Source organism: Lycium barbarum, chromosome 2 (assembly GCF_019175385.1).
Source record: "Lycium barbarum isolate Lr01 chromosome 2, ASM1917538v2, whole genome shotgun sequence".
Taxonomy (NCBI): domain Eukaryota; kingdom Viridiplantae; phylum Streptophyta; class Magnoliopsida; order Solanales; family Solanaceae; genus Lycium; species Lycium barbarum.
This window is the reverse complement of record NC_083338.1, coordinates 20,256,984-20,283,423: the sequence shown is the minus strand read 5'-3', so window position 1 is coordinate 20,283,423 and position 26,440 is coordinate 20,256,984. Positions and strand designations below refer to the sequence as shown.

Genomic DNA, 26,440 nt, shown 5'->3' with positions numbered 1-26,440 from the left:
GCCACAAGACAATACTACAATCACCACCCCACGTTGCTTGGACCTCGATTAATACTCCATAGCTTTAATTTTACTCAAAATCCTCACTTTTGGGTGATATGAGAGCCCTTTTCCTTTGCTGAAATTTCTGGAAATTTTTGGAGGTTTTGGATGAAGAAAAAGGGGATTTTAATCCCTTTTATAGTGGCCAAAGTCGGTATCACTGTATAGGTACTATAGCGGTACTGTAGCAGTGCTATTTCTGCGTCGACAGTTCAGTTTGTAACGTCTATAATTCTCTACTCCGACGTCCTATCGATGAACGGTTTGTTGCATTAGAAACTAGACTCGACGAAATTCATTTTAGGCTTTTGAAACACCTTAAAAATCCAAATATACATGGAGATATACCCCTCCAAAGTTGACTAAAAATCTGCCCAACATTTCTCAATTTTCGTCAAACTTATTTTCTTCAATTTGCTTGATCTCGAAACCTTCCGAAACTCTCCGCACATGATGTTTATCATTTATTATACTTAATAATGGCCATGTTCTTGTGTTTCAAAATAGTCTTTCCCGATTACGAGTACGAGATCGTAATTCGTCTTTTTACTTCGTTGTTACATACTTCCCATGGCTTGTACCTTCCAAAGCGTCATGGGACGTCTCCGACACTCCATTACTACGGTGATATACGTGTACTGCTGATGCTCTGAAGGTGCGGGGTGTAACAGGTCCTTTACTTGATATGGTACCGAACAGTTTACTTGAGATGTTTACTGGTTATTCTAATTGTTTTCACCGTTACTAGATATGTTTTACTGTTACTTGAGATATGATTACCGTTTCTGAAATGAAATTACATGATTTGATAAGAATTGAAATGCCCTGTTTTATTTTAAAAATGTTTTCATATAAGTATTGACTGTTTACAAAGAAAAGTATTAATGGGAGGATACTTTGAAGGATCCGTAGCTGACGGTGGGTTCGTTAGACCTGGTACACCTTGTATTTACAGATTATAGTTACAGCCCTCGCTAGTGGAAAAGTAGAACTAGCATACATGTACCATTTTCCCTTGAGCAGCGACCTACAGTTATATTTGACTCCTTTTACGAAGGGGTCCACATGATATAGATTACATGATCCTTTCTTGGAAACCTCCCAGATATAAGAGTTGATATGACAGTGCTTACAGAGTTTGTTACTGAATTGTTAAATGATTTATGCTTACATGAAAATAGACAAGATTGGTTATTGCTATCATTTTTGCAAAAAGGGCATTTATTTCGTGATATTTTATGAATATTATATAAGCATGCTTTCTGACTTGTTCCCAATAAAACGGTTGTGGTTAAGTGTTATTACTCACTGAACAAGCGTCTCGCTCCTCGCTATTTTTTTTACAGAGACCGCAGGTGACGTTGGTGAGGATTACGGTAACTAGAGAGCACGAGTTGAAAGTTCTTGGTGAGCCCTGCACTTGTCCGCGTCGGCGAAGAGTCTATTATTTATTATGGTCTTTATTTTGAACTCTTAAAGTTGCTCCACAGTCATTTGATTTATTCCATGAGTATTCTTTATTTATTATTGACTGGTGACTAGTATTAGACGTTTTCCCGTATTTCAAAGATGTTTTAGTATTATTACATTGAAAACGGGTTGATTGAGTATGATTGAATTTAGTTTGGTTGACATTGGATATTTCTGTTGTTGATTTTAAGACAGGAAAGTTTTGGATAGTCATAAAAACAGGGAAAACTCTAGCCGATTTTCTGTAAATTATCGTTAAGGCTTGCTTTGGGAATCTTACCCCATAGTGCCGGTCATGGTCCTAAATTGTGTCGTGACAAAGTTGGTATCAGAGCCTAGATTATTTCTTTGTGACTGATGGAGCACACATTAGTAGTAGAATCTCAATTATGGTTATGTTGCCGGCCATTCCCATGATCATGATTATGCGAGAGCGTGATAGGATGTGTCTTGTCTTTCTTTCTTATTCCTTCTTACGTCTGTGACGTTTAATTAGATTAATCTAACATTATTTATTTTGGTAATCAGATGGCTAACACTCGATTATCTTCTGGCGGAGCTAGGACAGTTGTTCCATAGGCACCTAATGCCACATCGGGTAGGTAGCCAGCCTCCACCGTTGGGGGAAGAGGCGGAGCTCACAGACGGGGCCGAGGTAGGGGCCGCGGTACCACCACGAGGACTCGCAGTACCACCACGGGGACTACGAAGGAGTCCACTCCTGAAATGAGTGTTAGCCCACCTTCACCATCGCATGAGGGTGTCACTGCTGAAGTGCTTATATCTATGCAGAGAGTTATAGAGGGTTTGGCAGACAGAATGGATAGACAAGAGAGGATTCAGCAGCAGAATACTGCACCTGCTTAGACATAACCACATTCTCGGGCACCTGCACAGACTCAGACTTTTGGGAACAACGAGGTATCCTTGCCAGATTTCCTGAAGTTGAAATCACCAAAATTCACAGGTTCTGAGAATTCAACATATCCTCAAGGGTTCTTGGATGGCTCACTTAAGGCACTACGCGCTCTCGGATGTTCCAGTGAAAGAGCCGTGGAGCTTACAACATACAAACTAGAGGACATAGCCTATACCTGGTATGAAACTTTGTTGCTAGGGAGACCTACAGGAGCAGCACCACTGACATGGGAAGAGTTCACTAAGTTGTTCATGGATAATTTTCTTCTAGACAGTCTGAGATAGAAATATGCTAACGAGTTTGAGAGATTGGTTCAAACTCCAGATATGGATGTATCGACGTATAATACCAAGTTTTGTAAGCTGTCTAGATATGCTCCTTACTTGGTTCCCGATGAAGCAGCCCAAGTGCGGAGGTTTGTTGATAAGCTAGTTGGTCATCTGTACAATGCAGTAGTCCCACAGATAAAGACGTTGACCTACTCAGAGGCAGTTGATCTTGCTAGAAAGATTGAAAACAAGGGACATGAGGAACGTGCAGCCAACGATTTACGTAAGAAGGCCAGGACAAGGGGATCTTTCAGTGGCGGCTTTAGTGAAAATCGCAGAGTAGGGAATTAGGGACAACAACAACAGATTTCTCAGACAGATTCAATTTCACATTCTGCATATAGACCACATCATAGATAGAGTACCAAGGGGCCGTCATCATCATCTTTTGGATATCATAGTTCTGGACAGATGTATGCCACTACTCCATCCTACCAGACCTGCGACAGACCACATTTGGGCCGGTGTCGTGTTTTGACTGGAGGGTGTTATCGGTGCGGCTAGTTGGGACACCACATGAGGGATTGCCCTCAACCTCCGAGGAATTCCGACCAGGCTTTTGTTCAGTTAGCTGCACCTACTCAAGCTACTCGTAATAATTCAGGTACTGCTGGTCCAGGAAACAAAGGTCGAGGTGCTAGAGATCGTGCTACTGGGAATCATGGACAGGGTAATGCTGGTAGATGATAGGCGAGAGTTTTTGCACTTACTAGAGATAATGTTCAGGCCTCGAATACAGTGGTCACAGGTATTCTTTCGGTTTGTTCATTTGTATTCTTTTGGTTTGTTCATTTGATGCACTTGCACTGATTTATCCGGGATCTACCCATTTCTATATGTCCCTGTACTTTGCTTTAAGGTTTGATAGACAACCAGACATGTTAAATGATCCTTTTCTTGTTGCTACTCCTGTGGGACCTTCTCTATTAGTTGAATATGTGTATCGTGCTTGTCAAATTCGAGTTGAGGGTAGAGTTACTTTAGCTGACCTGATTGTACTTGATATGGTTGAATTTGATGTGTTGATGGGCATGGATTGGTTATATCCTTATTATGCTACTGTTGATTGCAACGCCAAAATAGTTAAGTTTAAGGTACCCAATGAGCCTACCTTTGTATTAAAAGGGGATCAAATTCCAAAGGTTGGTAAAGTCATATCTTTTATGAAGACTCAACGATTGTTGAAGAAAGGTTGTGTAACCCTCTTAGCTATGATAAGTGACACAAGAGAGGAAGCACTTAGCTTGGTTAGTGTACCAATAGTGAAAGAATTTTTTGATGTATTTCCTGATGATTTGCCAGGATTACCTCCAGTTCGAGAAATCAACTTCGGTATTGATTTGGTACCTGACACATTGCTAATATCTAAACCTCCATATTGTATGGCACCAGCGGAGCTGAGAGAGCTAAAACAACATTTGCAGGATTTACTAGATAAGAGTTTTATTAGACCGAGTGTATCACCATGAGGTGCGCCAGTATTGTTCGTAAAGAAGAAAGACGGGTCTCTAAGAATGTACATCGACTATAGGCAGCTGAACAAGGTAACTATACGCAATAAGTATCCTTTGCCTCGTATAGATGACCTATTTGATTAGTTGCAAGGAGTTGTTCACTTATCAAAGATTGATTTTCGGTCTGGTTATCATCAGCTTAGAATCAAAGAAGAAGATATTGCAAAGACGACATTCAGAACTCGATATGGGCATTACCAATTCCTTGTGATGCCTTTCGGGTTGACCAATGCTCCAGCTGCATTCATGGACCTAATGAATAGGGTGTTCAAGCCGTTCCTTGATAAATTTGTGATAGTGTTTATTGACGATATCTCGATTTATTCGCGTAGCCAAGAAGAACACGAGAATCATCTGAGGACCGTGCTGCAGACATTGCGAGAACATGAGCTTTATGCTAAGTTCTCAAAGTGCGAATTTTGGCTAGACTCAGTTGCATTTCTTGGGCATGTTGTATCCAAAGATGGAATTATGGTGGATTCTAAAAAGACAGAAGCTGTGCAGAAATGGTCCAGACCTACTTCTCCTACAGAAATTCACAGCTTTTTGGGTTTGGCAAATTACTATAGGCATTTTGTGTAGGATTTCTCCAGAAAAGCATCCCCATTAACCAAGTTAACAAAGAAAAATGTGAACTTTCAGTGAACAGAGGAATGTGAGCGGAGTTTCCAGAATTCAAGACATGTTTGACAACCGCACCAGCATTAGCCTAACCAGCAGATTCTGAAGGATTCACGATATTCTGTGATGCTTCACGGGTAGGATTAGGATGTGTTCTCATGCAGAATGGTCGTGTTATAGCTTGTGATTCGATACAGTTGAAGAAGCACGAGCAGGACTATCCTACGCATGATTTGGAGATGGCCGCAGTGGTATTTGCTCTAAAGATTTGGAGGCATTACTTATACGACGAAACTTGTGAGATTTATACTGACCATAAGAGCTTGAAGTACATTTTCCAGCAGAAAGATCTAATCTTCGACAGCATTGGTGGATGGAACTACTCAAGGATTATGATTGTGCTATTTTGTATCATCCTAGAAAAGCAAATATTGTGGCTGATGCACTGACCAGGAAATCTATGGGTAGTTTGGCACATAAAGCTCTTAACAAGAGACCGTTGGCGAAGGATATGCTGAAACTTGAAGGTACAGGTGTTAGGTTTGGTGTGGGAAAATCAGAGGCATTGTTGGCTTGTGTTCAAGCCAAATCTTCATTAGTAGAGCACATAAAGTCTACATAATATGAGGATGTGCAAGTGTGCAAATACCGAGATCAAGTCTTCGTTGGTAAAAGTAAGAAAATGATTGTTGACCGTGATGGCATTCTTCGGCTAGGTAAACGGTTATATGTACCGGATGTAGATGGGTTAAGAGGAGTTATTCATGGGGAAGCTCACAACTCCAGATATACTATACACCCTGGATCCACTAAGATGTACCATGACCTAAAACAATTGTATTAGTGGGAAGGTATGAAGAAGGATATTGCTAACTTTGTTTCTAGTTGTTTGACTTGTCAACAGGTTAAAACCGAGCATCAGCGACCCGCGGGATTACTACAACAGATTGAGATTCCAGAGTGGAAATGGGAAAGAGTTACTATGGATTTTGTGATCAGCTACCGCAAACCCTTAGAGGTTATGACTCTATATGGGTAATTGTAGACTGACTAACAAAATCAGCATACTTCTTGCCAGTAAAGACTACATACAGTGGAGTGAAATATGCACAGATATTTATGAGTGAAAATTTTTCAACTTCACATAGTTCTGGTATCCATCATCTCTGATAGAGGATCACAATTCACCTCCCGCTTTTGGAAATCTTTTCAAGAAGCATTGGGCACACGAGGAGATCTTTGTACGGCCTTTCATCCGCATACAGACGGGCAGTCTGAACGTATTATACAAATCTTGGGGGATATGTTGAGAGCCTGCATTCTTGATTTTGGAGGTAGTTGGGATTCTTACCTACCTTTAGCTGAGTTGCCTACAATAGTTTTCAGTCAAGCATTGAGATGGCCCCATATAAAGCTTTGTACGGTAGACGATGTCGTTCTCCTATCGGATGGTTTGAAGTGGAAGAGGCTAATTTATTGGGATCTGACTTAGTACAAGAAGCCATTGACAAGGTCCAGGTGATTAGACACAGGTTGCTCACAGCTCAAAGCAGACAAAAGTCGTATGCAGATAAGAGAAGACGAGATTTAGTGTTCACAGTTGGGGATAAAATTTCTTGCGAGTCTCCCCTATGAAAGGTGTGATGCGATTCGGAAAAAGAGGTAAATTAAGCCCAAGATTTATAGGACCATACGAGATACTTAATCAGGTAGGAGAAGTGGCTTATCGTTTAGCACATCCTTGTGAGATATCTTTTTTCCATCCGGTGTTTCATGTTTCTATGCTAAGGAAACGTATATCAGACTCTTCTCAAGTGCTTGAAGCACCGACTATACAACTTGATGAGAACTTGACGTATAAGGAGGAGCCAGTGGCTATTGTGGACAGACAAGTAAGGAAGTTGCAGTAAACAGAAATTGTGTCTATGAAAGTCTGATGGAGAAATCATACCGTTGAAGAAGCTACTTGGGAATCGGAAAATGATTTGCGAGTCAAGTATCCCTAGTTGTTTCAGTCGACAGGTATGCACTTATTTTAAATTCGGGGACCGAATTTCTTAAGGTTAGGAGAATGTAATACCCCATAATTAAATTAGGGCATATTGGTCATTTAGCAAAATTTAAGCCAAAAACAGAAAATAAGAAAACATGAATAAGTTATTTGGGCTAAAGCCCATTTCAATGAACTGGAAACAAAAGGGGATTAGGGAAGGGCTCATGAAGCATAGAAGCTTCTGTGGCAAAAAGTTAAGAAAAGGTCGTAAGTACATCATTAACGTTTGAACTATTGGAATTGAAAAGATAGAGAGATTTTTTAACATCGAATAGGAAGGATAAAGGAGGATTGAACAAATTGATTTTGCTGCAATCTTTTGGCGTGAAACAGAGAAGCGAAAGAACACTATTGAAGTTATATTCAATTCAAAGGGTAAATTTTCTTACTTACAGTTTGACTAAGCTTATACTTCTGTGTGTATGAAATTTCATTGGGTACTAAAGAAGGTACTTCGACAGTGATCCACTAAAGAAGGTATTTCGGAAGTGATCCAATATGGATCCTATATGGCTTAGGTTTATGCACGCATTTGATATAATCAATATAAAGAAGTGGACTAGTGAATTGTATGAATAGGTTGGAACTGATAGATTGTAATCTAATTGAGTTACACATAGCATAGGCAGAATTTAGAGTCAAATAGGAAACCCCAAGGGGTGAGTATTTCAAATTAGTTAACAATTAACCTAAACGAGGAAATTTACACTAGATCGATATGATGTGATTATAGATTGATCGAAGGAATTCGTACGGATTGCTCAAGGTGACGAGTCTAGTATTTCGGCACAAGTACTATGAGTAGTAATCTTACCACAATTTGTATTTTCATAACCTGCATGGTTTATACATGATTTTTAAAATAAGATGTGTTACCGATGCTTTGAAATTGCATGTGGGACCGATCCTTTACTTGATATGGTACTGAACAGTTTACTTGAGATGTTTACTGGTTATTCTAATTGTTTTCATCGTTATTACATATGTTTTACCGTTACTTGAGATATGATTACCGTTTATGAAATGAAATTACATGATTTGATAAGAATTGAAATGCCATGTATTGTTTTAAAAATGCTTTCATATGAGTATGTACTGTTTACAAAGAAAAATATTAATGGGAGGATACTTTGAAGGATCCCGTAGCTAACGGCGGGTTCGTTAGACCTGGCGCACCTTGTATTTACAGATTACAGTTACAACCCTCGCTAGTGGGAAGGTAGAACTAGCATACATGTGCCATTTTCCCTCGAGCAGGGACCTACAGTTATATTTGACTCCTTTTACGAAGGGGTCCACAAGATATAGATTACATGATCCTTTCTTGGAAACCTCCCAGATATAAGAGTTGATATGACAGTGCCTACAAAGTTTATTACTGAATTTTTAAATGATTTATGCTTACATGAAAATAGACAAGATTGGTTATTGCTACCGTTTTCGCAAAAAAGGCATTTATTTCGTGATATTTTGTGAATATTATATAAGCATGCTTTCTGACTTTTCCCCAATAAAAACGGTTGTGGTTAAGTGTTATTACTCATTGAGCAAGCGTCTCACTCCTCGCTATTTTTTTTTACAGAGACCGCAGGTGACATTGGTGAGGATTACGGTAACTAGAGAGCACGAGTTGAAAGTTCTTGGTGATCCCCGCACTTGTCCGCGTTGGCGAAGAGTCAATTATTTATTACGGTCTTTATTTTGAACTCTTAGAGTTGCTCCACAGTCATTTGATTTATTCCATGAGTATTCTTTATTTATTATTGAATGGTGACTAGTATTTGAAGTGTTCCCGTATTTCAAAGATGTTTTAGTATTATTACGTTGAAAACGGGTTGATTGAGTATGATTGCATTTAGTTTGGTTGACATTGGATATTTCTGTTGTTGATTTTAAGGCAGGAAAGTTTTGGATAGTTATAAAAACAGGGGAAACTCGGGCCGATTTTCTGTAAATTTCCGTTAAGGCTTGCTTTGGGAATTCTACCCCATAGCGTTAGTCATGGTCCTAAATTGGGTCATGACACCATGAGTCCGTTCAATTCGAGTACTATTTTGGGGAATCCTATTTTGGTACTATTGTACCGTTGGAATGTACTGATTTTTGTTTTATTGGTGACTAAGCGTACTATCCTAGGATTTTTTTTATTTTATTGGATTTTATTTGAATTTTTAGGGTACAATTAGTTGGATTCTTAGTTGTATTATGTGATTTATCTAAAATTGTGATTGGAAATAGTATGAATTGGTACAATTTTGAGAAAATTCCTTTTGTCCTATCTAATTTTGAGAATTATTTGGGGATATTTTGGAATTGGGGGGAAAATCTGTTTTGGGAGAACACCTAGAACTTTCCATTTTGGTCTTTACGGTTCTCATTTGTGTCCTATAAATACCTAGTGTTCATGACTAGTTAAAGATCCCCAAATTTTCATTCCCCATGGCTAAGGTTGAATGTTTTTAAAGTTTCTATACTAGCTTTACACATATTAATATACTATCCCCCCCCCCCCCTAAAATACCTATACAAATATAATACTACTTAATATACACTATAATCATATCAATATACTACAAGACCATATAAAAACACTACTATTTTTTGGAAAAATCTCAGAGTTAAGGGTTGTTTAAAGGTTTTTGGTTGTTGTTGTTTGAAGTTTGAAGATTCAATCCCTATTTGGATCCTTAGGTTGCCCTACAAAAAGGTAATACTACTATTCTAGCCTACTTTACTCTATTTCTAGCCTATATTGTTATTTGTATTGTTTGAATTGTGTTGTGCTATTTTAGCTTTTGAAACTGTGTAGGTGTGTAAAATGAGAAAATGGAGTTTTTTGAATGTATCTAGTGTTGTTTAATATAGTTTATAACTAAAAATTGCTATTTGATTATGGAAGAGTTATTTGAAACCTCTGCTTACTGTTCTATTGGCTTTTTTTAGACTATGGAACCTTGGACTTGTAGATTCTGAGTTATAGTATGGTTATGAGTAATGGCATGATGTTGTTTGAAGGATTGTTTTGCTTTGGAAATAGCTTTAGGTAGGCGACAGAGTCTGTTTGGTGTTGAGTTTATACTTTCATTTGTTTTTCCTCTTTGTTTTTGTATCTGGAATTGATTCTATACCTTAAGGTAGTTGTTAGTTTGTTTTCTTAATGTGGTTTAAGGTGTTTGATGTCTTGACATGGTCCTAAAATGAATGAGGGGTCTGTTTTAGTTTGATGATTATGTCCATCATTTTCTTGTTGTCAAGTTGCTAAAAATCTGATACATGATAGGGTAAATGACCTCTAACTTGACTTGTAGACTGTGCATCCTCATTTATGTAAAAAAAATGATTTCAAAACCTTAAGTCACTCACTAGAAGTCACTCACTAGAAGTTAGCTTGTAAACCTGAAGCTTTGGAAATCTGTTACATGTTCATTTTTTTTATTTGAAACTGAAAACTAAGTAGCTTGTTGACCTTATCAATTTGACTGAGCAAGTTTAAGAAGATGGAAAACTGATTTGGAATTTAATTTGTAAAGTTTTTGAAATCACAAAGTTGCTAGTGTAAGGCTGGTTGTCAAATTAAAACTTGTTTGGCTAAAATGAAGTGCTAATCAGTTTTTATAGGCTTATGAGTGTTTATTTGAAATTTTGAGACTTGAATATATAAAACACGTTGGAAAGTTCTTTTATTTTGACATTTACTCTGTTTTGAAGACCGCTTAAGTCAAATAAGTTTGAATAAATAAATCCAGTTTGAAGAAATAAGCAAAAAGGTCTAAGTTAGTGTTATATTTGTTGTGAAATTTCAGAATTTATAAAAGTTGATTTCATCTTCCTTTGTACATCTTAAGTGTGTAACCTACTTCCCTTTTATAACCAAGTTCTTACCTAGATCATTTATCTAACTATTTTCCTCAAAAAATAGCTTGCCTTACTTGAATTTGCATAACTAGGCATCTAGGAATAGAAAAATAGCTCTAAAATAGGAAGAACCTTATAAAGTCTTAGTTTAATCTCTCTTCACTTACGAATAGTCTAACATGTGAACCTAATCATTTTGTCATTATATAACTTTCTATGTGCTCATTCTAGTACCTTAAAATAGGATCATCTACCCTATGTGAGTTCTTATCTTTGAATTCTTTGTGGACTGACACAATTCTGTGGAAAATTTTAAGATATGTTACTTGATATGGAATTTTTTTTTTTGCAGTTTGCTTTCTTGACCATGCAGTGTTCATTTAAGTGTTATGTAGGGTCATGATGGTCCATTTAGGATAAGAACTTATAAGACATTTTGATCCTAGTTAGACCCAAATTGAACTTGCTATGTAGCTATTTGATATCACCTAGTTATTAAGGTTTTGAATACCTCACAGAATTGGCATTGTTGATTCTCTTGGGATTTTGCCTTAGCTTATGTTTGAGAAGCCCATCTGTGCATCATTTAAGACCTGCCAACCTCTTTACATTTCTATAAAAAATGCAACTTGGGATTTTGGCTTTGGGATTCAGTTTGGAGCTGTCGCTGCATAAATGTCTTTTAAAAACCTGTTGAGTGCACATTTTGGAAAGTCTAAAAGCTGAAAATCACATTGAGAGTAAAATGGTGCTGTTTCACTTCTTATTTAAATTTGTAACATAGTTAATGTGATAATGCATCTCTATGCTACGCGTTTGCATTAACACCTCTGAAAAATGCTTTTGAACTTGATTCTTTTGTATCTTGTTTGCTTGAGACTACTTGGTTTTCCCTTTTGTGCTAGATGAATTACTCCATGACACTCTTGTTTTGAACACGTTGGAGACTGGCCTTGAAACTGTGAATTGTAGTAAACTTTGTGATTGTTTGTTAGTCCTAATTAGTAACTAAAACCTTTAAGTTTGGAATCATGGTATGCTTGAGCTTTTTCTGTGTGATATAAGTAGGCTGCTTGAAGGTTGATAGTTGTTGAATACCTAGTATATATTAGTGTATTTGGAGGGTATGTCCTTCAAAGGGTTTTGCTCTCCATATGAGGTATATTAGGGGTATATTGTGTATATCATAGTATGGTACTTAGATTTTTGTTTTTTGAGAGAAAAGAATGGCTTGGGCCTGTTGCTTGTGATTGGGCCTGTTATACGTGTCTCTGAAACTTGAGTCCTCTTTATTTGTCTAAATTATGCCTATGCGATTCATTATTATAAGGGCTTGACCCAATGATGTTATAATTCAATTTTTGGCTTTGTAATAATTTAATTCATGTACTTAGTTTAATTCATGGATGTATTCTAATGTCATTCATACCTTTTTTGCACACTCTCAAGGAGGCCCATTAACACTTTAGATTGAGTCTACGAACCTTGGAGCAAAAACAATGGAGCATACGCTTGGATCGCGAGGACATTGCATTTATATTCTTCTGTTGGGCTTGGTCGGCCCAATTACTCATCCTTATTTTATGCAATTTCAATTTTACTTGTGTATTTATTTATAAATTGGAACCTTTAGAATTGTCCCCATTTAAAGACGTAAAAAATTCAATTTTCTATATTGTACAAAATTAATTTTGAAAAATAAAATAAAAATAACTCACGATTTTAAAATAAAGGACGGACTGATTAAGTATAAATTAGACTGAAAAAGATCAATTTTAAAAATTTTGGGACAGATTGGAATATTTTTGAAACCTGTGGACTATTGACCCGCACTGGACTGATTTAGAAACCTAGGTGTTCTAGTCCGAAACCCAACGTCCAATTTTGGGAAAAACTCTACCATTTTCATTTCTCGAAAAATGTGATATTTTTCATGAATGACTAACTTTTATTTGCGGAGATGTAGACAAAAATAGTTTTATCACAAACAGTTTAGATTTACAAAAAATACACTATTAGAACCCGTAAGTCAACCGTATTTTACGGATCCTTAATACCGGGGTACCTAACACCTTCCCCGGAGGATCACCAGAACCCTTACCCGAACTTTTGTTAGATTAGGATTCTTTTAAAATTTGACTGTTTTAAATGAACTCTTTTCGAACTGGTTTTCCTATTTTTCTAAAAATTAGTTGGCAACTCTAAAATAATATCCATTTAGAGTATCATCCACGTAGGAGTATATTTCTTTCCTTTTTTCCGGTACGACTGACAATCGTACTTCCTCAGGCCACTTTCCTTTTCAAATGAGGCAAGTGCAAATACGATTAAAACAAAATAGAACCACTACAAGGTTGACTTGGTCTAATAGCCTCCGTTGGGAATTCCGAGGTCGCAGGTGAGTTCGTATCACATTTTTATGTATGTGTGCATTGCATCCGTGAGGCCTCGGGTGATTATCGGATTTGGGGGTTGAAATTGCAAAAAACCAAGATTTCCTAGTGTATGGTGTCCGCCATAGCGGCACCAGCCTCGCGGTGGCAGTCCGCTATGGCAGAAGAACAGCCGCCATAATAGCTGATTGGGTTTTGGGGTTAGCCGCCACAGCGGACTGGATATCGCTTTGGCGAAAGTGCATTAGCGGTTAAGGAACCGCTGCAGCAGGCCCACCGTGGCTGACACCTGGCCGCTGCAGCGGGTGAAGAGGCTGATTCCTCTATTTATTTCTAAGTTAAAACCCTTTCCGTTCCACCACCTCAATTATTCATTCTAAGCAACTTTTGAGGCGATTTGAGGTGACTTTTGGCTAAATTCTTCTTGTGGAAAGTCTCTTAACCTTAGACTTTATCCTTTATCTTTCATAAGCTTTAATCCATGTTAGAAATCATTAGAAGCTAAGAAACAAAGTGAGTCTTGATGGTTTCTTCACTAATTAGTCTTGATGGTCTCTTCACTAATTGAGTTTTGGCCTACTAAATTGTGATTTGTTGGTGCGTTTAGTTTCTCTAAACATAGAAAGTGATGAATTCGTTGTTGTTAAGCCTGGTTCTTCCATTATCAGTACTTAATTTGAGGATTAAAGATTTAGGTTTTATACTCAAATTTGGGGGTTTCACTTTAATTTAATGTGAGCTGATTTAGCAATTTATTAGTGGGTTTGATCACCTAGAGCTTGAATTGCATATTTCATCCTTCAATTTCTCGTTTTACTTTATGGGTCTTTTCCCAAATTCCTTGGGTTAGAATTTGACCTAACTAGAAGTTTAGCAATATGGGTGTTTTTCTTCATGATTTTTAATATAGAATTGGAATATGAATAGACTTTGAGTATTTGGAGGCGCAAAGAAAGGGCAAAGCTAAGGTTTGACAGTTCGTGGCTACTGCTTGGCATTCCAGGTAGGTTACGGCTTACCTTATGGTTAGACTTCGGTTTGCAAAGCATATGTAGAGTTAGTGATTGTCAGAGAAATCATGTTACGCCTTCGGGTATGAAGTTGGGATGGATTGCATAGGTTGGTATTGTTGTTGATTATGGCTTGTCGCCTTGTTATGTTCTATTGAGTTGTTGCCTTGTTGTGATTTATTGGCTTGTAGCCACGTAACTGATTCCAGACTTGTTTCTTAGTGATTTACATTATGATTAGAGATCATATCTTATCATGTATTGATGTTGTGGGGAAGGAAGGGAAAGCTATGATATTGAGACTGCTATTCTGATATGTGTCCATGTGTGGTACGATTGATTTGACATGTTGTCATCATTCATTGATATTATGCAGTGTACTCATTATCATCTTTCATGATACTCTGATATGAATACTTAGTGACTTATTCATGGTTGTGAACCCGTATCTCTCAGTTATTAGTTATTGACTTGTGAAGATGAAGGAATTGATATTGATCTTGATAGTGGGATATGTGTCCATGTATGACACGGTTTTCATTGATATACTCTTATTGGAATTGATATCATGCATGCATTCATACTCATATATTTTGATCGGGTTGCGAGCCGCAACATATATTACACACTTACTTAGATCGGATTGCACGTACCGCAACACTGACTGTGATCGGATTGCATGTTCCGTAACCCTGACTTGGATAGGGCTGTGCGCTGCAACAGGTACATGGACTTCACACGCCCTCTATGGGTCATGACAGTCGAGGCGTAGATATCATCCGTCTGGAGCATGTGTGTATCATTGCATTGCATTCATATTTCATTCACTCATACATCTGATTTCTGGTAATGGTTATTTATCATATTATACGGTGCTCGTGAAATTCACTACTTGGTTGGTTCCTAATTTGAGAATGCCCTGTGTCTGATTAATACCTACTTGGGAATTATTGGATTCGAGGAGTAGAGACTTTCTCCTAGGTTGAGACTTGAGGTTACGGAGTAATGTTGTTGGATGTATTAGTGTTTATATTTATTCTGAGGAATCGTGTGAAACATAGCAAGACGTGTGTTTAGGTGCTTCACTATAGCCTATTGTTCGGTTGTTGATCCTTATGTACTTGAGTTGTTATTGTTGGACTGTGTGGTGTGTATACCTGATTGTGAGCATGTCTATTCTTCAGTCTCTTTCTTTATATATGTTAACTAACAGTTGTCGGTCTATGATGCCTACTCAGTAGTGTTGTTTGTACTGATGCTACCTTGCTACACTCCTTTTCGGGGTGTAGAGTTTAAGATAGGTTCCATTTCCACTTCCCGAGACTGATTTCCGAGGCAGACTTGCGAGTATTCTAGGGTGAGCATCTGATGGTCGCTACCCAAAGACTCTTCTATTTTACTGTCTGTATTTCCTATTCCTTGATAGTTTTGTTATTTTGAGACTTGTATATTCGAGATATATCATTTAGTGCTCTTGTATTATTCAGAACAGATCTGAGGGTTGTATTTATGGTTTACGCACTTTACTTATATTAGTATCATTAAGACTTATGATTTCACTTTTTCTTAGTATCATTAAGACTTATGATTCCGCTTTTTCTTTATTCCTTATTGTATGGAGTAAGGATTTGATAAGGGTTCGCCTACCAAGATGGGAAATGGTAGGTACCCGCGCGACTTAGTAAATTGGATCGTGACAAGTTAGTATCAGAGCCCTAGGCTACTCGGTCTATAAGTATAAGAGCGTGTCTAGTAGAGTCTTGAGGATCGGTATGATGAGCTCCGTAGTTATCTGCGAGAGGCTATGAGACATTTAGAAAACTTTCAATTCTTTCTTTCCTTCGTGCTACTTCATTCGAATTGGAATCTAGTCGATTCCAATTAGTATCTCAATGTCTTTATCTTAATCACCCACAGAGGGTGGAAACTCATTCTTAAATTCTTATGCGAGCGGTTTCGTTTTGACGTGGCTTGGTATGGTACGAGATGTGTCATCCTGATTGGGACGCGTGACCAAGTTCAGTTTCTAGCTATAGCTTAAGGTTTCAGTTTTGTGGGATCGTGGCTTATAATTATTTATTATGGGGATTTCTTGAGAAATGAGAAAGATAGTACAAAGATTTAAATGATCTCCATGTTTTTAGTGTTGGATTGGTCGGAAGAGCCAAAAGTGCATTTATGGCTTAACAAGAGTGCTTTATTTGATGATATGATTGGTTGTGGGAAATGTTTCAACTTCGTCAGGGAATTATAATGGTTTGTGTGGCACGGGTGTACCAATGACATGTCAATGATTCATCAATGGCAGGTTGCTAGATGACGATATGCGGGGATGATTGTGAGTTCGGTAAGGATTATTGGATTTAGTAAAAGTATAGTGACCGCGTGTAATAAAGAAGAGAAGTTGAGGATATGGACATAAAGGACTACTTTTATGTAAAAACGAGCAGTGAAGTAAGATTTGTTAGAGTTTATTGGTAAGAGTACCTTATGCTATGCGACGGAGGAGTAAGGAAGAGAATTGGGATAGATAAATCTCCCTTATTAGGAAGGGAGCAATTGGTATCTGATGCCATTGTTAGAATAAGGTTACAATTTGTACGAGGGTGGATTCCGTATTCGGCCGTGAAAAATTGAGTTGGGATTCGACGTGACTATATGGTAGTGATTTGCGGGTTCTTCTAGGGAAGTGGTTATCGGTTCTAGATCGGAAGGCAAGGTTACTTGTGACGAGTGAATAATTAAGATATTTGGCAGCTGTGATCCTGGAATTTCAGTATAGGTCTTTGTGTTAAAGGAATGGTAAAGATATCGTGGTTCTAGAGCTACTTGATTTGATAGTTATGCTGTAGTTATACTTGATAGAATAGACATAAGGGTCAGCATTGAGTTGGTATGTTTGGTTATGCCGTGGGCCAGTGGTTGACTTGTAAGAATGACTCTAGTGTTGGATGAGTGCGAAGTTTTAGTACTCAAGGAGCTATCGGGTGTTGCATCTAATAATGGATTAGGGTTGAGAGCCTTGTACCTGTTATGTAAGTTTCGACTGGTTCTTACTACTACTAGTGTACTACTCAGTTGAGTTGATTGAATGAAAGGAATAATTGTGCGAATGGTTAAAAGCGTTCTGGTTCGACAATTGGGACGTTCGAAGTGGTAAATGAATGATGAAGTTTGAATAAATTCGAGTTGTGAAGAATATTTTAGAATTTGGGCAAAGGCACCTTGGTAGAGATACGTGGGGATATTAGTAGGACTGTGTATGTGATAAGCTGGATTTAGAGAGTATTCAGTTTTAGACTTGAGTGAGTTAAGGGAACTCTAGTGGGTAGAGTGTGTAGTACACTACTATCTCCAGGATTGATTTGGCTAGTTTGCAAGACTTATGATTATGCAGTATTCTATTGTTTGGGTTCGAGAAATAGTTAAACGGTGATGATGATTATAGTCTGATTGAAATTGAGGAATTGAAGAGTCAAGGAAAGGTATAGTTGACAGAAAATCCGTAAGAACAAGGTACATCTTTGGGACTACTTGGGTCAGTATAGATTGTGGAGATGTTTTGCATATTTCAAATGAAGTGTGACCTTGAGTACACTTAAAGAAAATAGTCTATAGAAAAAGACTGAGTGATATGGTGGATTAAGTGATATGATGAAATTCTGTGAGGTTTCGTGATCGGCGACTAGTGAGAAGAATTTCAGGTAACCAACATGTTAAGATTTATAGGAAGTGGCTTGTGTGGTACACAATTGGAGAGTTTCATAACACTCTACAGTGGATGAGTTAGTGTGGTTTTAAGAGAAAGGATTTTGTAAAATTCCTATTATGTGAGGGCTAGAGTTATGTTCTCGAGATGAATCGTATTTGTAGTAAGTGTTTTATGTTACAAGTAATATTGACTAGATATCTTGGGTGAATACTTTTTGATATTAAGGACTCGAAAATAGTTGTGCTAGGTTGGCGCAAGAGGTTGCGAGATTTGATGCTTTCTAAAATCTTATGGGCATATTGAGGTATTACAATGGGAGGTTCGATGGTTAAAGGGTTATTATTGAGGCTGCAGGTTTTTGCGTCAAAAAGTTCGGGGTGTATCAGATTTACGTATCGGGTAAGGGTTGAGAAAGTCGAAGATTGCATTCATAAGGTAAAGTTCTTCGATACTTAGTTGACAGCTTGGATAGGACTCAGCTTTTGGAGTCGAGGGTGACAGACATGATTGATTATACGTGATGAATATATTAGTATTGGCCGCCAAAGATGCGTGGTGGGACTGTGATTAGTTACGAAAATTTGGAGTCAACTTGAGTGGCTATTGATGGTATTCGGGGGATGTGCATTCGCTCCGGGTCAGTATTGTTTGATTAGAACTTGATGGACTGTGGTCATATCTCCAGGAGGACTTATGGATTCCCAGTAAATCACCTTCATAGATTCGATGGGTTTCAGTTTAGATTTGAGGTATGACAGGTCTACCTGGCTTTATCATGGTTTGCGAGTGGACTTGATGTTATTTTATGGGGACAGCTATTCAGCCAGATATAATGGTTTTGTCGATACTTGGTAATGATTTGAGAAGGTACTATGGTTGCGAGAGGTTTTTAGAGTGATTAGATGGTCTCCTGCGGACTTTTCTCGGCATGGTATTTAGTGGTATGCTTCCTGTTTATGGTTGGAATGTTCAAAAAGACTTGGAATTAGCGAAGTCGGCTATGAAAAAGATCAGTTTTAATGAATTGCGTACAGTTCTCGGATAAAGCAAGAATCTTTTCTAGCGATAGTAAGTCATGGTTTCGGGCGTGTATTTATGTGGTTTTTTAAGAAATTGGGGTGAGAAGAACGACTTTAGAGGGGAAAAAGAAAGGTTAGCGAAAATCAGGATATTTTACCGGTTCAGAGTGGGCTATGATAGTGTATATGTCTAAAAGTTTATGCTGCTTCTAGTAATATTTATGGGACCTATTGGTCGCTTCAAGGGTATGGTTATATCGAATCAGAGAGCTCCGGTGAAAGCAACTCTTTTATTCAAGGATCAGTTGTGAGAGGAACTCGAGTATGGAAGTATGGGAATTGGGCTTTTTAACTAAGTTAGAGGAAGTTTGACTGATAAGGTGAGAGCTCAGTGATTGTGGCATACCTCGTGTCGTGGAGGCTTCCATGTTGTTATGGTAATGATTCCCTGGTTACCGTCCGCTTCTATCCTCTCTTTCTTCATTCGAGGACGAACGATTGTTTAATTGGTATCTGATGTAACAACTCGTTTGGTTGCTACAACGTTTTTGACCCATTTACACCCGTTGACTTTTCCCCTAGTCCTATGAGTTCGATTTTGACCAACGGGGATAGGCGGTACGGTTCCCGAGATGATCGAGCGAGTTTTATGTGACTTTTGAAAATATGAACCTTTAAGTGAAAAATGTTTGACCCACAGTTGACTTTTGGGTAAACGGACCTTTTTTGAAACTCTGGCGATCTCTAGAGGTCCGGATGGTCGTTTGTGACTTGGCAGGGTATTCGGTTCAGTTCCCAAAGCACTCGGGAGTATTTTCGGTTATTAGTTAGAAAGTTGGTCTAAGGACATTAGGAGTTGACTTGGTCTAATAGACCTTCGTTGGGAATTCGAGGCCGCAGGTGAGTTCGTATCACGTTTTTATGTATGTCTACATGTTTGTTTTGCATCTGTGAGGCCTCGGGATATTATCGAATTTCGGGATTGAAATTACTAAAAATCAGGATTTTCTGGTGTCTGATGTCTGCCGTAGCAGCCCAAGGCTCGCGGTGGTGGTTCTGCTATAGCGGAAGAGTAGCTTCCACAATAGCTAATTGGGTTTTGGGGTTAGCCGCCACAGCGGACTGGACATCGTTGTGGCGAAAGCGCGGTAGCGGTTAAGGAACCGCTACATCGGGCCTGCCGTGGCGGACAGGTGGCCGCTGCCGCGGGTGACGAGGCATATTCCTCTATTTATTTCTAAGTTAAAACCCTTTCCGTTCCACCACTTCAATTATTCATTCTAAGCAACTTTTGAGGCGATTTGAGGTGACTTTGGCTAAATTCTTCTTGTGGGTAAGTCTCTTAACCTTAGACTTCATCCTTTATCTTTCATAAGCTTTAATCCATGTTAGAAATCATTAGAAGCTAAGAAACAAAGTGAGTCTTCATGGTTTCTTCACTAATTGAGTTTTAGCCTACTAAATTGTGATTTCTTGGTGGGTTTCTTCCATTATTAGTGATTAATTTGAGGATCAGAGAGTTAGGATTTATACTCAAATTTGGGGGTTTCACTTTGAATCCCAATTAGGCCCAATTGTGAGTTGATTTAGTAATTGATTAGTGGGTTTGATCACCTATATCTTGAATTGCATATTTCGTCCTTCAATTTCCCGTTTTACCTTTGTGTGCCGTTTCCCGAATTCCTTGGGTTAAAATTTGACCTAACTAGAAGTTTAGCAATATGGGTGTTATTCTTCATGATTTCTAATATAGAATTTGAATATGAATAGACTTTGAGTATTTGGTGGCGCAAAGAATGGGCAAGACTAAGTTTTGACAATTCGTGGCTCCTGTTCAGCATTCCAAGTAGGTTAAGACTTACCTTATGGTTAGACTTCGGTTAGCAAAGCATATGTAGAGTTTGATTGTCGGAGAAAGCATGTTACGCCTTCGGGTATGAAGTTGGGATGGATTACTTAGGTTGTTATTATTGTTGATTATGGCTTCCGCCATGTTGTGTTCTATTTAGTTGTTGCCTTGTTGTGATTTATTGGATTTTAGCCACGTGACTGATTCCGGACTTGTTGCTTAGTGATTTACTTTATGATTGGAGATCGTATTTTATCAAGTGTTGATGTTGTGGGGAAGGAAGGGAAAGCTATGATATTGAGACTGTTATTGAGATATGTGTCCATGTGTGGTGCGATTGATTTGATATGTTGTCATCATTCATTGATATTATGTAGTGTACTCATTCTCATCTTTCCTGATACACTGATATGAATACTTAGTGACTTATTCATGGTTGTGAACCTGTATCTCTCAGTGTACTCATTCTCATCTAGCAAACTTCCGTAGCTAATAAGCTCTTAGCTAAATTTTAGCTAGAAGATTTTGTCATTCCTAGGTAATTTTAGCTAGGATATCTCTGCTAGGCACTTTCCGTAGCAAACATTTTGCTAGGACTTAACCTAGCTAAGTTCCTAGAAAAGTTTGATTAATGGTGACTTTACAAAAACTTAGCTAGGAATGGCCCCAGCAAAACTTAAAAAATCTCTAGCCTCTTCCCTGTTTTGCCTGGAATGCTTTCCTATCCAAATGACAATATTTTACCAAGGTCATTCTAGCTAATTTGATAAATATCCTAGCCAATATTTGTGTTCGGCTGGGGATATTTTCCGGCTAAATCTAGCTAGAAATTGCATATGACAAAATACAAATATTATTTTATATATAATGTGACATAAGATAAAACAAATAATTAAATCTATTCAAATTTTCAAATAAGCATAATCACAGTACCATTAATCCTTGAATGATGAAGAACAAGTCAGCTAGTAAAATAAAACATGTCTTAAATAAAAAAAATCAATAGCATAAATCATCTAAGATTTGTTTGGGGGAGAACCAGAGCCATTTGGTGGTGGTTGAGGAGTGAAACCAAGAATCCGAGCCACAACAGCACGAACCACGACATGTACTTCAGCTTCCATATTTTCCCGAATATCCGCTTGCATACGTTCCCGCACATTCGCCATACGTTGCTCCAGTACACGATTAAGAAGCTGTTGAAACTAGAGTGTTTCAAAAATTTGTTCGGTAGGCACATTTGGAGGATTAGGAGCACTAGCGGACGCACAGTTAGCATTCGATGAATCTGCCAGCAAAGAATTTTTTAGGCCAAGACCATATATTCTTCCTTTTTTTGTTCCTCCAACTGTTTCTATCCAAGTTTTCAGTAGTTGCTCCTCCGGTATAGTTTTCAACAAATTCACATCATTTTCTTCGCTAGTTTCTTCTCCTTCCCCTTCTCCATCTGTTGTCTTGTTTCTCTCCAGGTCTCCATCATCTACTTCAAGACCTTCTTCATTCCTTAGTGTTGAAGTTCCACCAACCTTCTCCTTAATATTCTTTGTAACTAAATTCTGAAAAAGAAGAAAGTAATTAGCTATCACCTAGAATAACAAAGCTGTCAAGTAGCAAAAATTGTAATGAAGTACTCAAATTCATTCTGTAATGGAATTTTCCAGTCACAAATTGTACTTAGTATTACAAAAAAGGAACATGAGAAACACACCAAATAATGAATTATCAATCTTACATCACTGTGCGTCACTTTTTACATAACTGGTGGACTATGAGATCCTACAATGCTATTCACAAGTTGTTATTCCATATTGTCCCTTTACTTATTAATTGGGAAATCTGGAAAAGTAACTGCTCTTGTAAGTATGGGGATCAGAGATACTTTAATGTGTATCATATGATATGTCACATTGAATGGAACATCAAGGCAGCCCTGAACCTTGCTTTTCTTAAGAATAATTGGAACATGCCTTGCCAAAAGCTCTGTGAGTTGACAGAAAATCTTAGGCCCGCCCCCGTATGGAAGCAAGTCACCTGGACCAAACCTGCTGAAGGAAGAATGAAGTTGAACACCGGTGGTAGTTTTATCGGAGAGAATGGAAAAGCTGGAATTGGTGGGATTCTAAGAGACTACAATGAAGACTTCATTATGGCTTTTGCAAATTCTGTCAAATGTGGTAATAACAATATGGTTGAGGTTTTGGCTGTTAGATATGGAGTGATGCAATGTATCATATTTGGCTTCACTAATCTAGATGTTGAACTGGACTCTCTAATTGTTACTAAGATGCTCATCGAGAAGTCTACTCACAACCTCAAGCTTAAGAGAATTATTGAAGATCTGGTTAGGAATATGGATCAGCTAAACATCTCTGTTGATCACTATTTTAGAGAAGCAAACCAGGTAGTGGATTGTTTGGCAAAGCTTGCTCCAAACAGTGACATTGGTATGTTATACACTAGCTATCAACAAACAGCCCAGAAATGCCAAAGGTCCTTTCCAGATGGACAGAATGCAATTGCCTAACCTAAGGATTAGATATGATAAGGAAAATTTCTTTGTTAGTTGATGCCATTATTTAGTTCTGTTGGATCCTCCTTATTTATTGTAAAGGATCCAATTTTTTGCTGGCTGAATTGGTTAACAAACATTGTTGTATTCACAGAGGTTAGGTAATGCCCCCCTCTGCTTTTCCTATATATACAACTTATACCCAGAGGGTAGTTTAACCAAAAAATAAAGGGGGTCTTACTACTACTAGCTTTTCAGTTTTCCCAAGGCATGTAGCTCTCCATATATTTGACAGACGAGAAAATTAAGATTAAGTTTTTTCTTGGACATGACGGATAACTGACGCACAAGTCATGAGCTTTTCGTTCTTTGTTGGAGTTTTATAACAGATATATAGCTTTCATACTTTTTCAGAAGCATTTCCGTTTCAGAATAAACAAGATAATACACACACACACACACACCTCAAACTGGAATGATATTGCTCTCGATTGAACCGTTATCTTCAAGCATCTCATACATTACTTTGAAAATTTAACTCTGGGAAGTGGGAACTAGTGTTGCTATTACATACAAATTAATATTCCATGACTGGAAAAGATAGACTACTATATGCAACAGAACATGTCGAACGGTTCCCACAGATTCTTCAACAAAGCTTTAACTTTGAAGACACAAGATAAAGCTCACTTGACGAAGGAAACAACTAAAAATAAAATATAAAATTACACCAGCAACTTATCTTTTCAGAATTCAGTGAAAAAGTGCACCTAACACCTCAACTTACAACCAAATATACATGAAGTTCTCTCAAATGTGAAATCACTTTACTGGTGTTACCTCCATGAACTAAAGAAAAGGTAAAAAAAAATTCCTGTAATAGAGCAATTTCTTTTCCTTCAATCAGAAAACAATTCACATGCATTTTAATTTAAACAAAAACTACTTCCAGAATAAATATCATTGAAGAAATAAGATAAAAAAAACGTACCCATATCCTTTCTGACTTCCTACATATCCACTTCTTTTCGTTTTTTGTTTTGTGAGTCTTCATATACAATTCATCACTTCGAAGATCTTCCCCAGTTAGTTCCTTCTACAACCATTAAAGATATTGTTAATTTTCAAGATAAATCATAGAATATCATAAGACTACATAATGATTAATGCTAAAAAAGAAAAGAAAACTACTTGTCGTCTTCTGTACTCAGCAAATGCAACTGATCCTCCAGTATGTAAGGAAGGACCTTCTTCATTATTAGATGACATTCTATTCTTCTTGTTGATTGCTGAAATTTTCTTAAAATCGTCAGAGTTCCAATATCGCATCAAACCGTCCCAATGAACTTCAGCAATCCACTTCAGTATTTACTTTGTTCTTGAAAATTCTCTCTTTGCTTTCCCAAACTGTCACTCAACCTTTCACTACCCACCCGATCAAAAGTTTTTCGAACGAAAACTTTATCCTCATCAGGAAAAGAATAACTTTTCTGCAGTTAGAAAGTAAACAATTAAATTAGTATTGTTTTGTCAAGTTAAGATGTACATTTATAGTTAAAAGGAATAGTTGGTTATATATATAATTAGACGTGTTAGATTGATAACAAAAGCAAGGAGAGCATAGGTAATAATATAACCACCTCTAAAAATAAAAGAAGGGATCATAGATGAATCATGAGAGTGGTAGGGAAAATTTAAGAACTTTTATTGCGCATACAAAAATAAGACCACTCACGCAGTAAAATTAAAAGCAAAAAAAATTGACATTTAGTTAAATCCGTAGGTTCTTGTTTAAGTGCCTCAAAGTCATTGAACCATTTGTCTCGTACATACTCCGGCACTTTGCTCCAACAATGCCATGGTCCGGTGAGGCTTTTCTTAAAAGCTAACGACACATCCCGAACAGCCTCATGTGGGCAGAATCTAAAAAATAATTAGTACAACATTTTATGTGAAGATTATTAAATGAAAACTGTTTAGCCGCAACTTGTACTTATGTATCTTCGTTTACTTTCAAGGATTTTATGCCACCAAGAGTAGCTCGTCTTTCCTGTGGGTTACTACTTCCAAAAGATCGTGTTTGTTCATGAGTTGCTTGCTCAGCACCAACATTCTGTGAAGAAGGAGCTTGTTGACGACCAACATCTAGAGAAGTAGGAATTTCTTGCTGACCGCTAATACTTCGAGGAGCAGGAGATGTTGGCCAAGCACTACCATCTTGAGATGTATGTACAATCTGCTGAGAATTACTTTCATGTGACGAGACAATACGATTGTTTGAACCAACTTGTTGAGACGTAGGAGTTGATGGTTCACTAATATGAGAATTACTTTCATGTGACGAGACAATACGATTGTTTGAACCAACCTGTTGAGACATAAGAGTTGATGGTTCACTAACATCCTCCTGAGAAGTGTTTGGTAGCTGTTGGTTGTCTCCTCCTCCTTTATTAGACATGTCCCCATGACCTTCCCTACTACGTTTAATGCCTCTTCCCCTTGTCATATTTCCTAATCAAAATCTAACAAGAACAGTAGAATAATACTCGAGGAGTAAAAAAATATGTGCAACATTTCATGCTTTAGATACGACATCGTTTACATTAGCACTGACGAGATAAAAATATTGGGGGAAAGCAATAATAGGATAGAGTACAAAGTTACAACAAGTAAAGAATTTTTCTTTCATCTGTATATGGGTTAAAGATAGAAGACTGCAAAATGAGGAATATTTACTCTCCGCAACCAGAAAAAGTAACAATATAAATGATTAATGTATAGAAAACAATGAAGCTCATTTGCAGTTTTGCACTCAATGTTGGCTGAAATAAAGAAGCAAACAAGCTAACATGATTCACCCATTCAGATGGTGAATCAATAAAATTCTAACTCCTGTAATGATAGTAGTATCCGTTAATCCTATATCAGGACCCAAAATAAGTTAAAACTCTACTTTAGCATTCTGCCAACATTTGCTAATATGAAGACTACATTATACACCCACACTTATTTGTATGCATACTAATATTTTTAGCAGCTAAGTATTGTGCTAAAAAGCGTAATAGAAACTATAGTTGTTGACTGCTAGGCAATATCGAGAAAGTCACCCTTAGCAGATGATGTCACTGGAAAAAAAAAACTTCAT

General features: G+C 37.6%; 1 protein-coding gene across 1 annotated transcript; it reads right to left on the bottom strand.

The window, feature by feature from the left end:
* Window positions 1-21,666: 21,666 nt before the first annotated feature.
* On the bottom strand, window positions 21,667-25,797 carry LOC132626313 (uncharacterized). The gene is made up of 4 exons (XM_060341134.1): window positions 25,664-25,797; window positions 24,487-24,785; window positions 24,287-24,391; window positions 21,667-22,342 (listed from the first exon to the last, which is right to left on the bottom strand). The coding sequence occupies exons 2-4, from the start codon at window positions 24,622-24,624 to the stop codon at window positions 21,992-21,994; spliced, it is 594 nt and encodes a 197-aa protein (XP_060197117.1). The 5' UTR covers window positions 24,625-24,785; window positions 25,664-25,797; the 3' UTR covers window positions 21,667-21,991.
* Window positions 25,798-26,440: the final 643 nt, after the last annotated feature.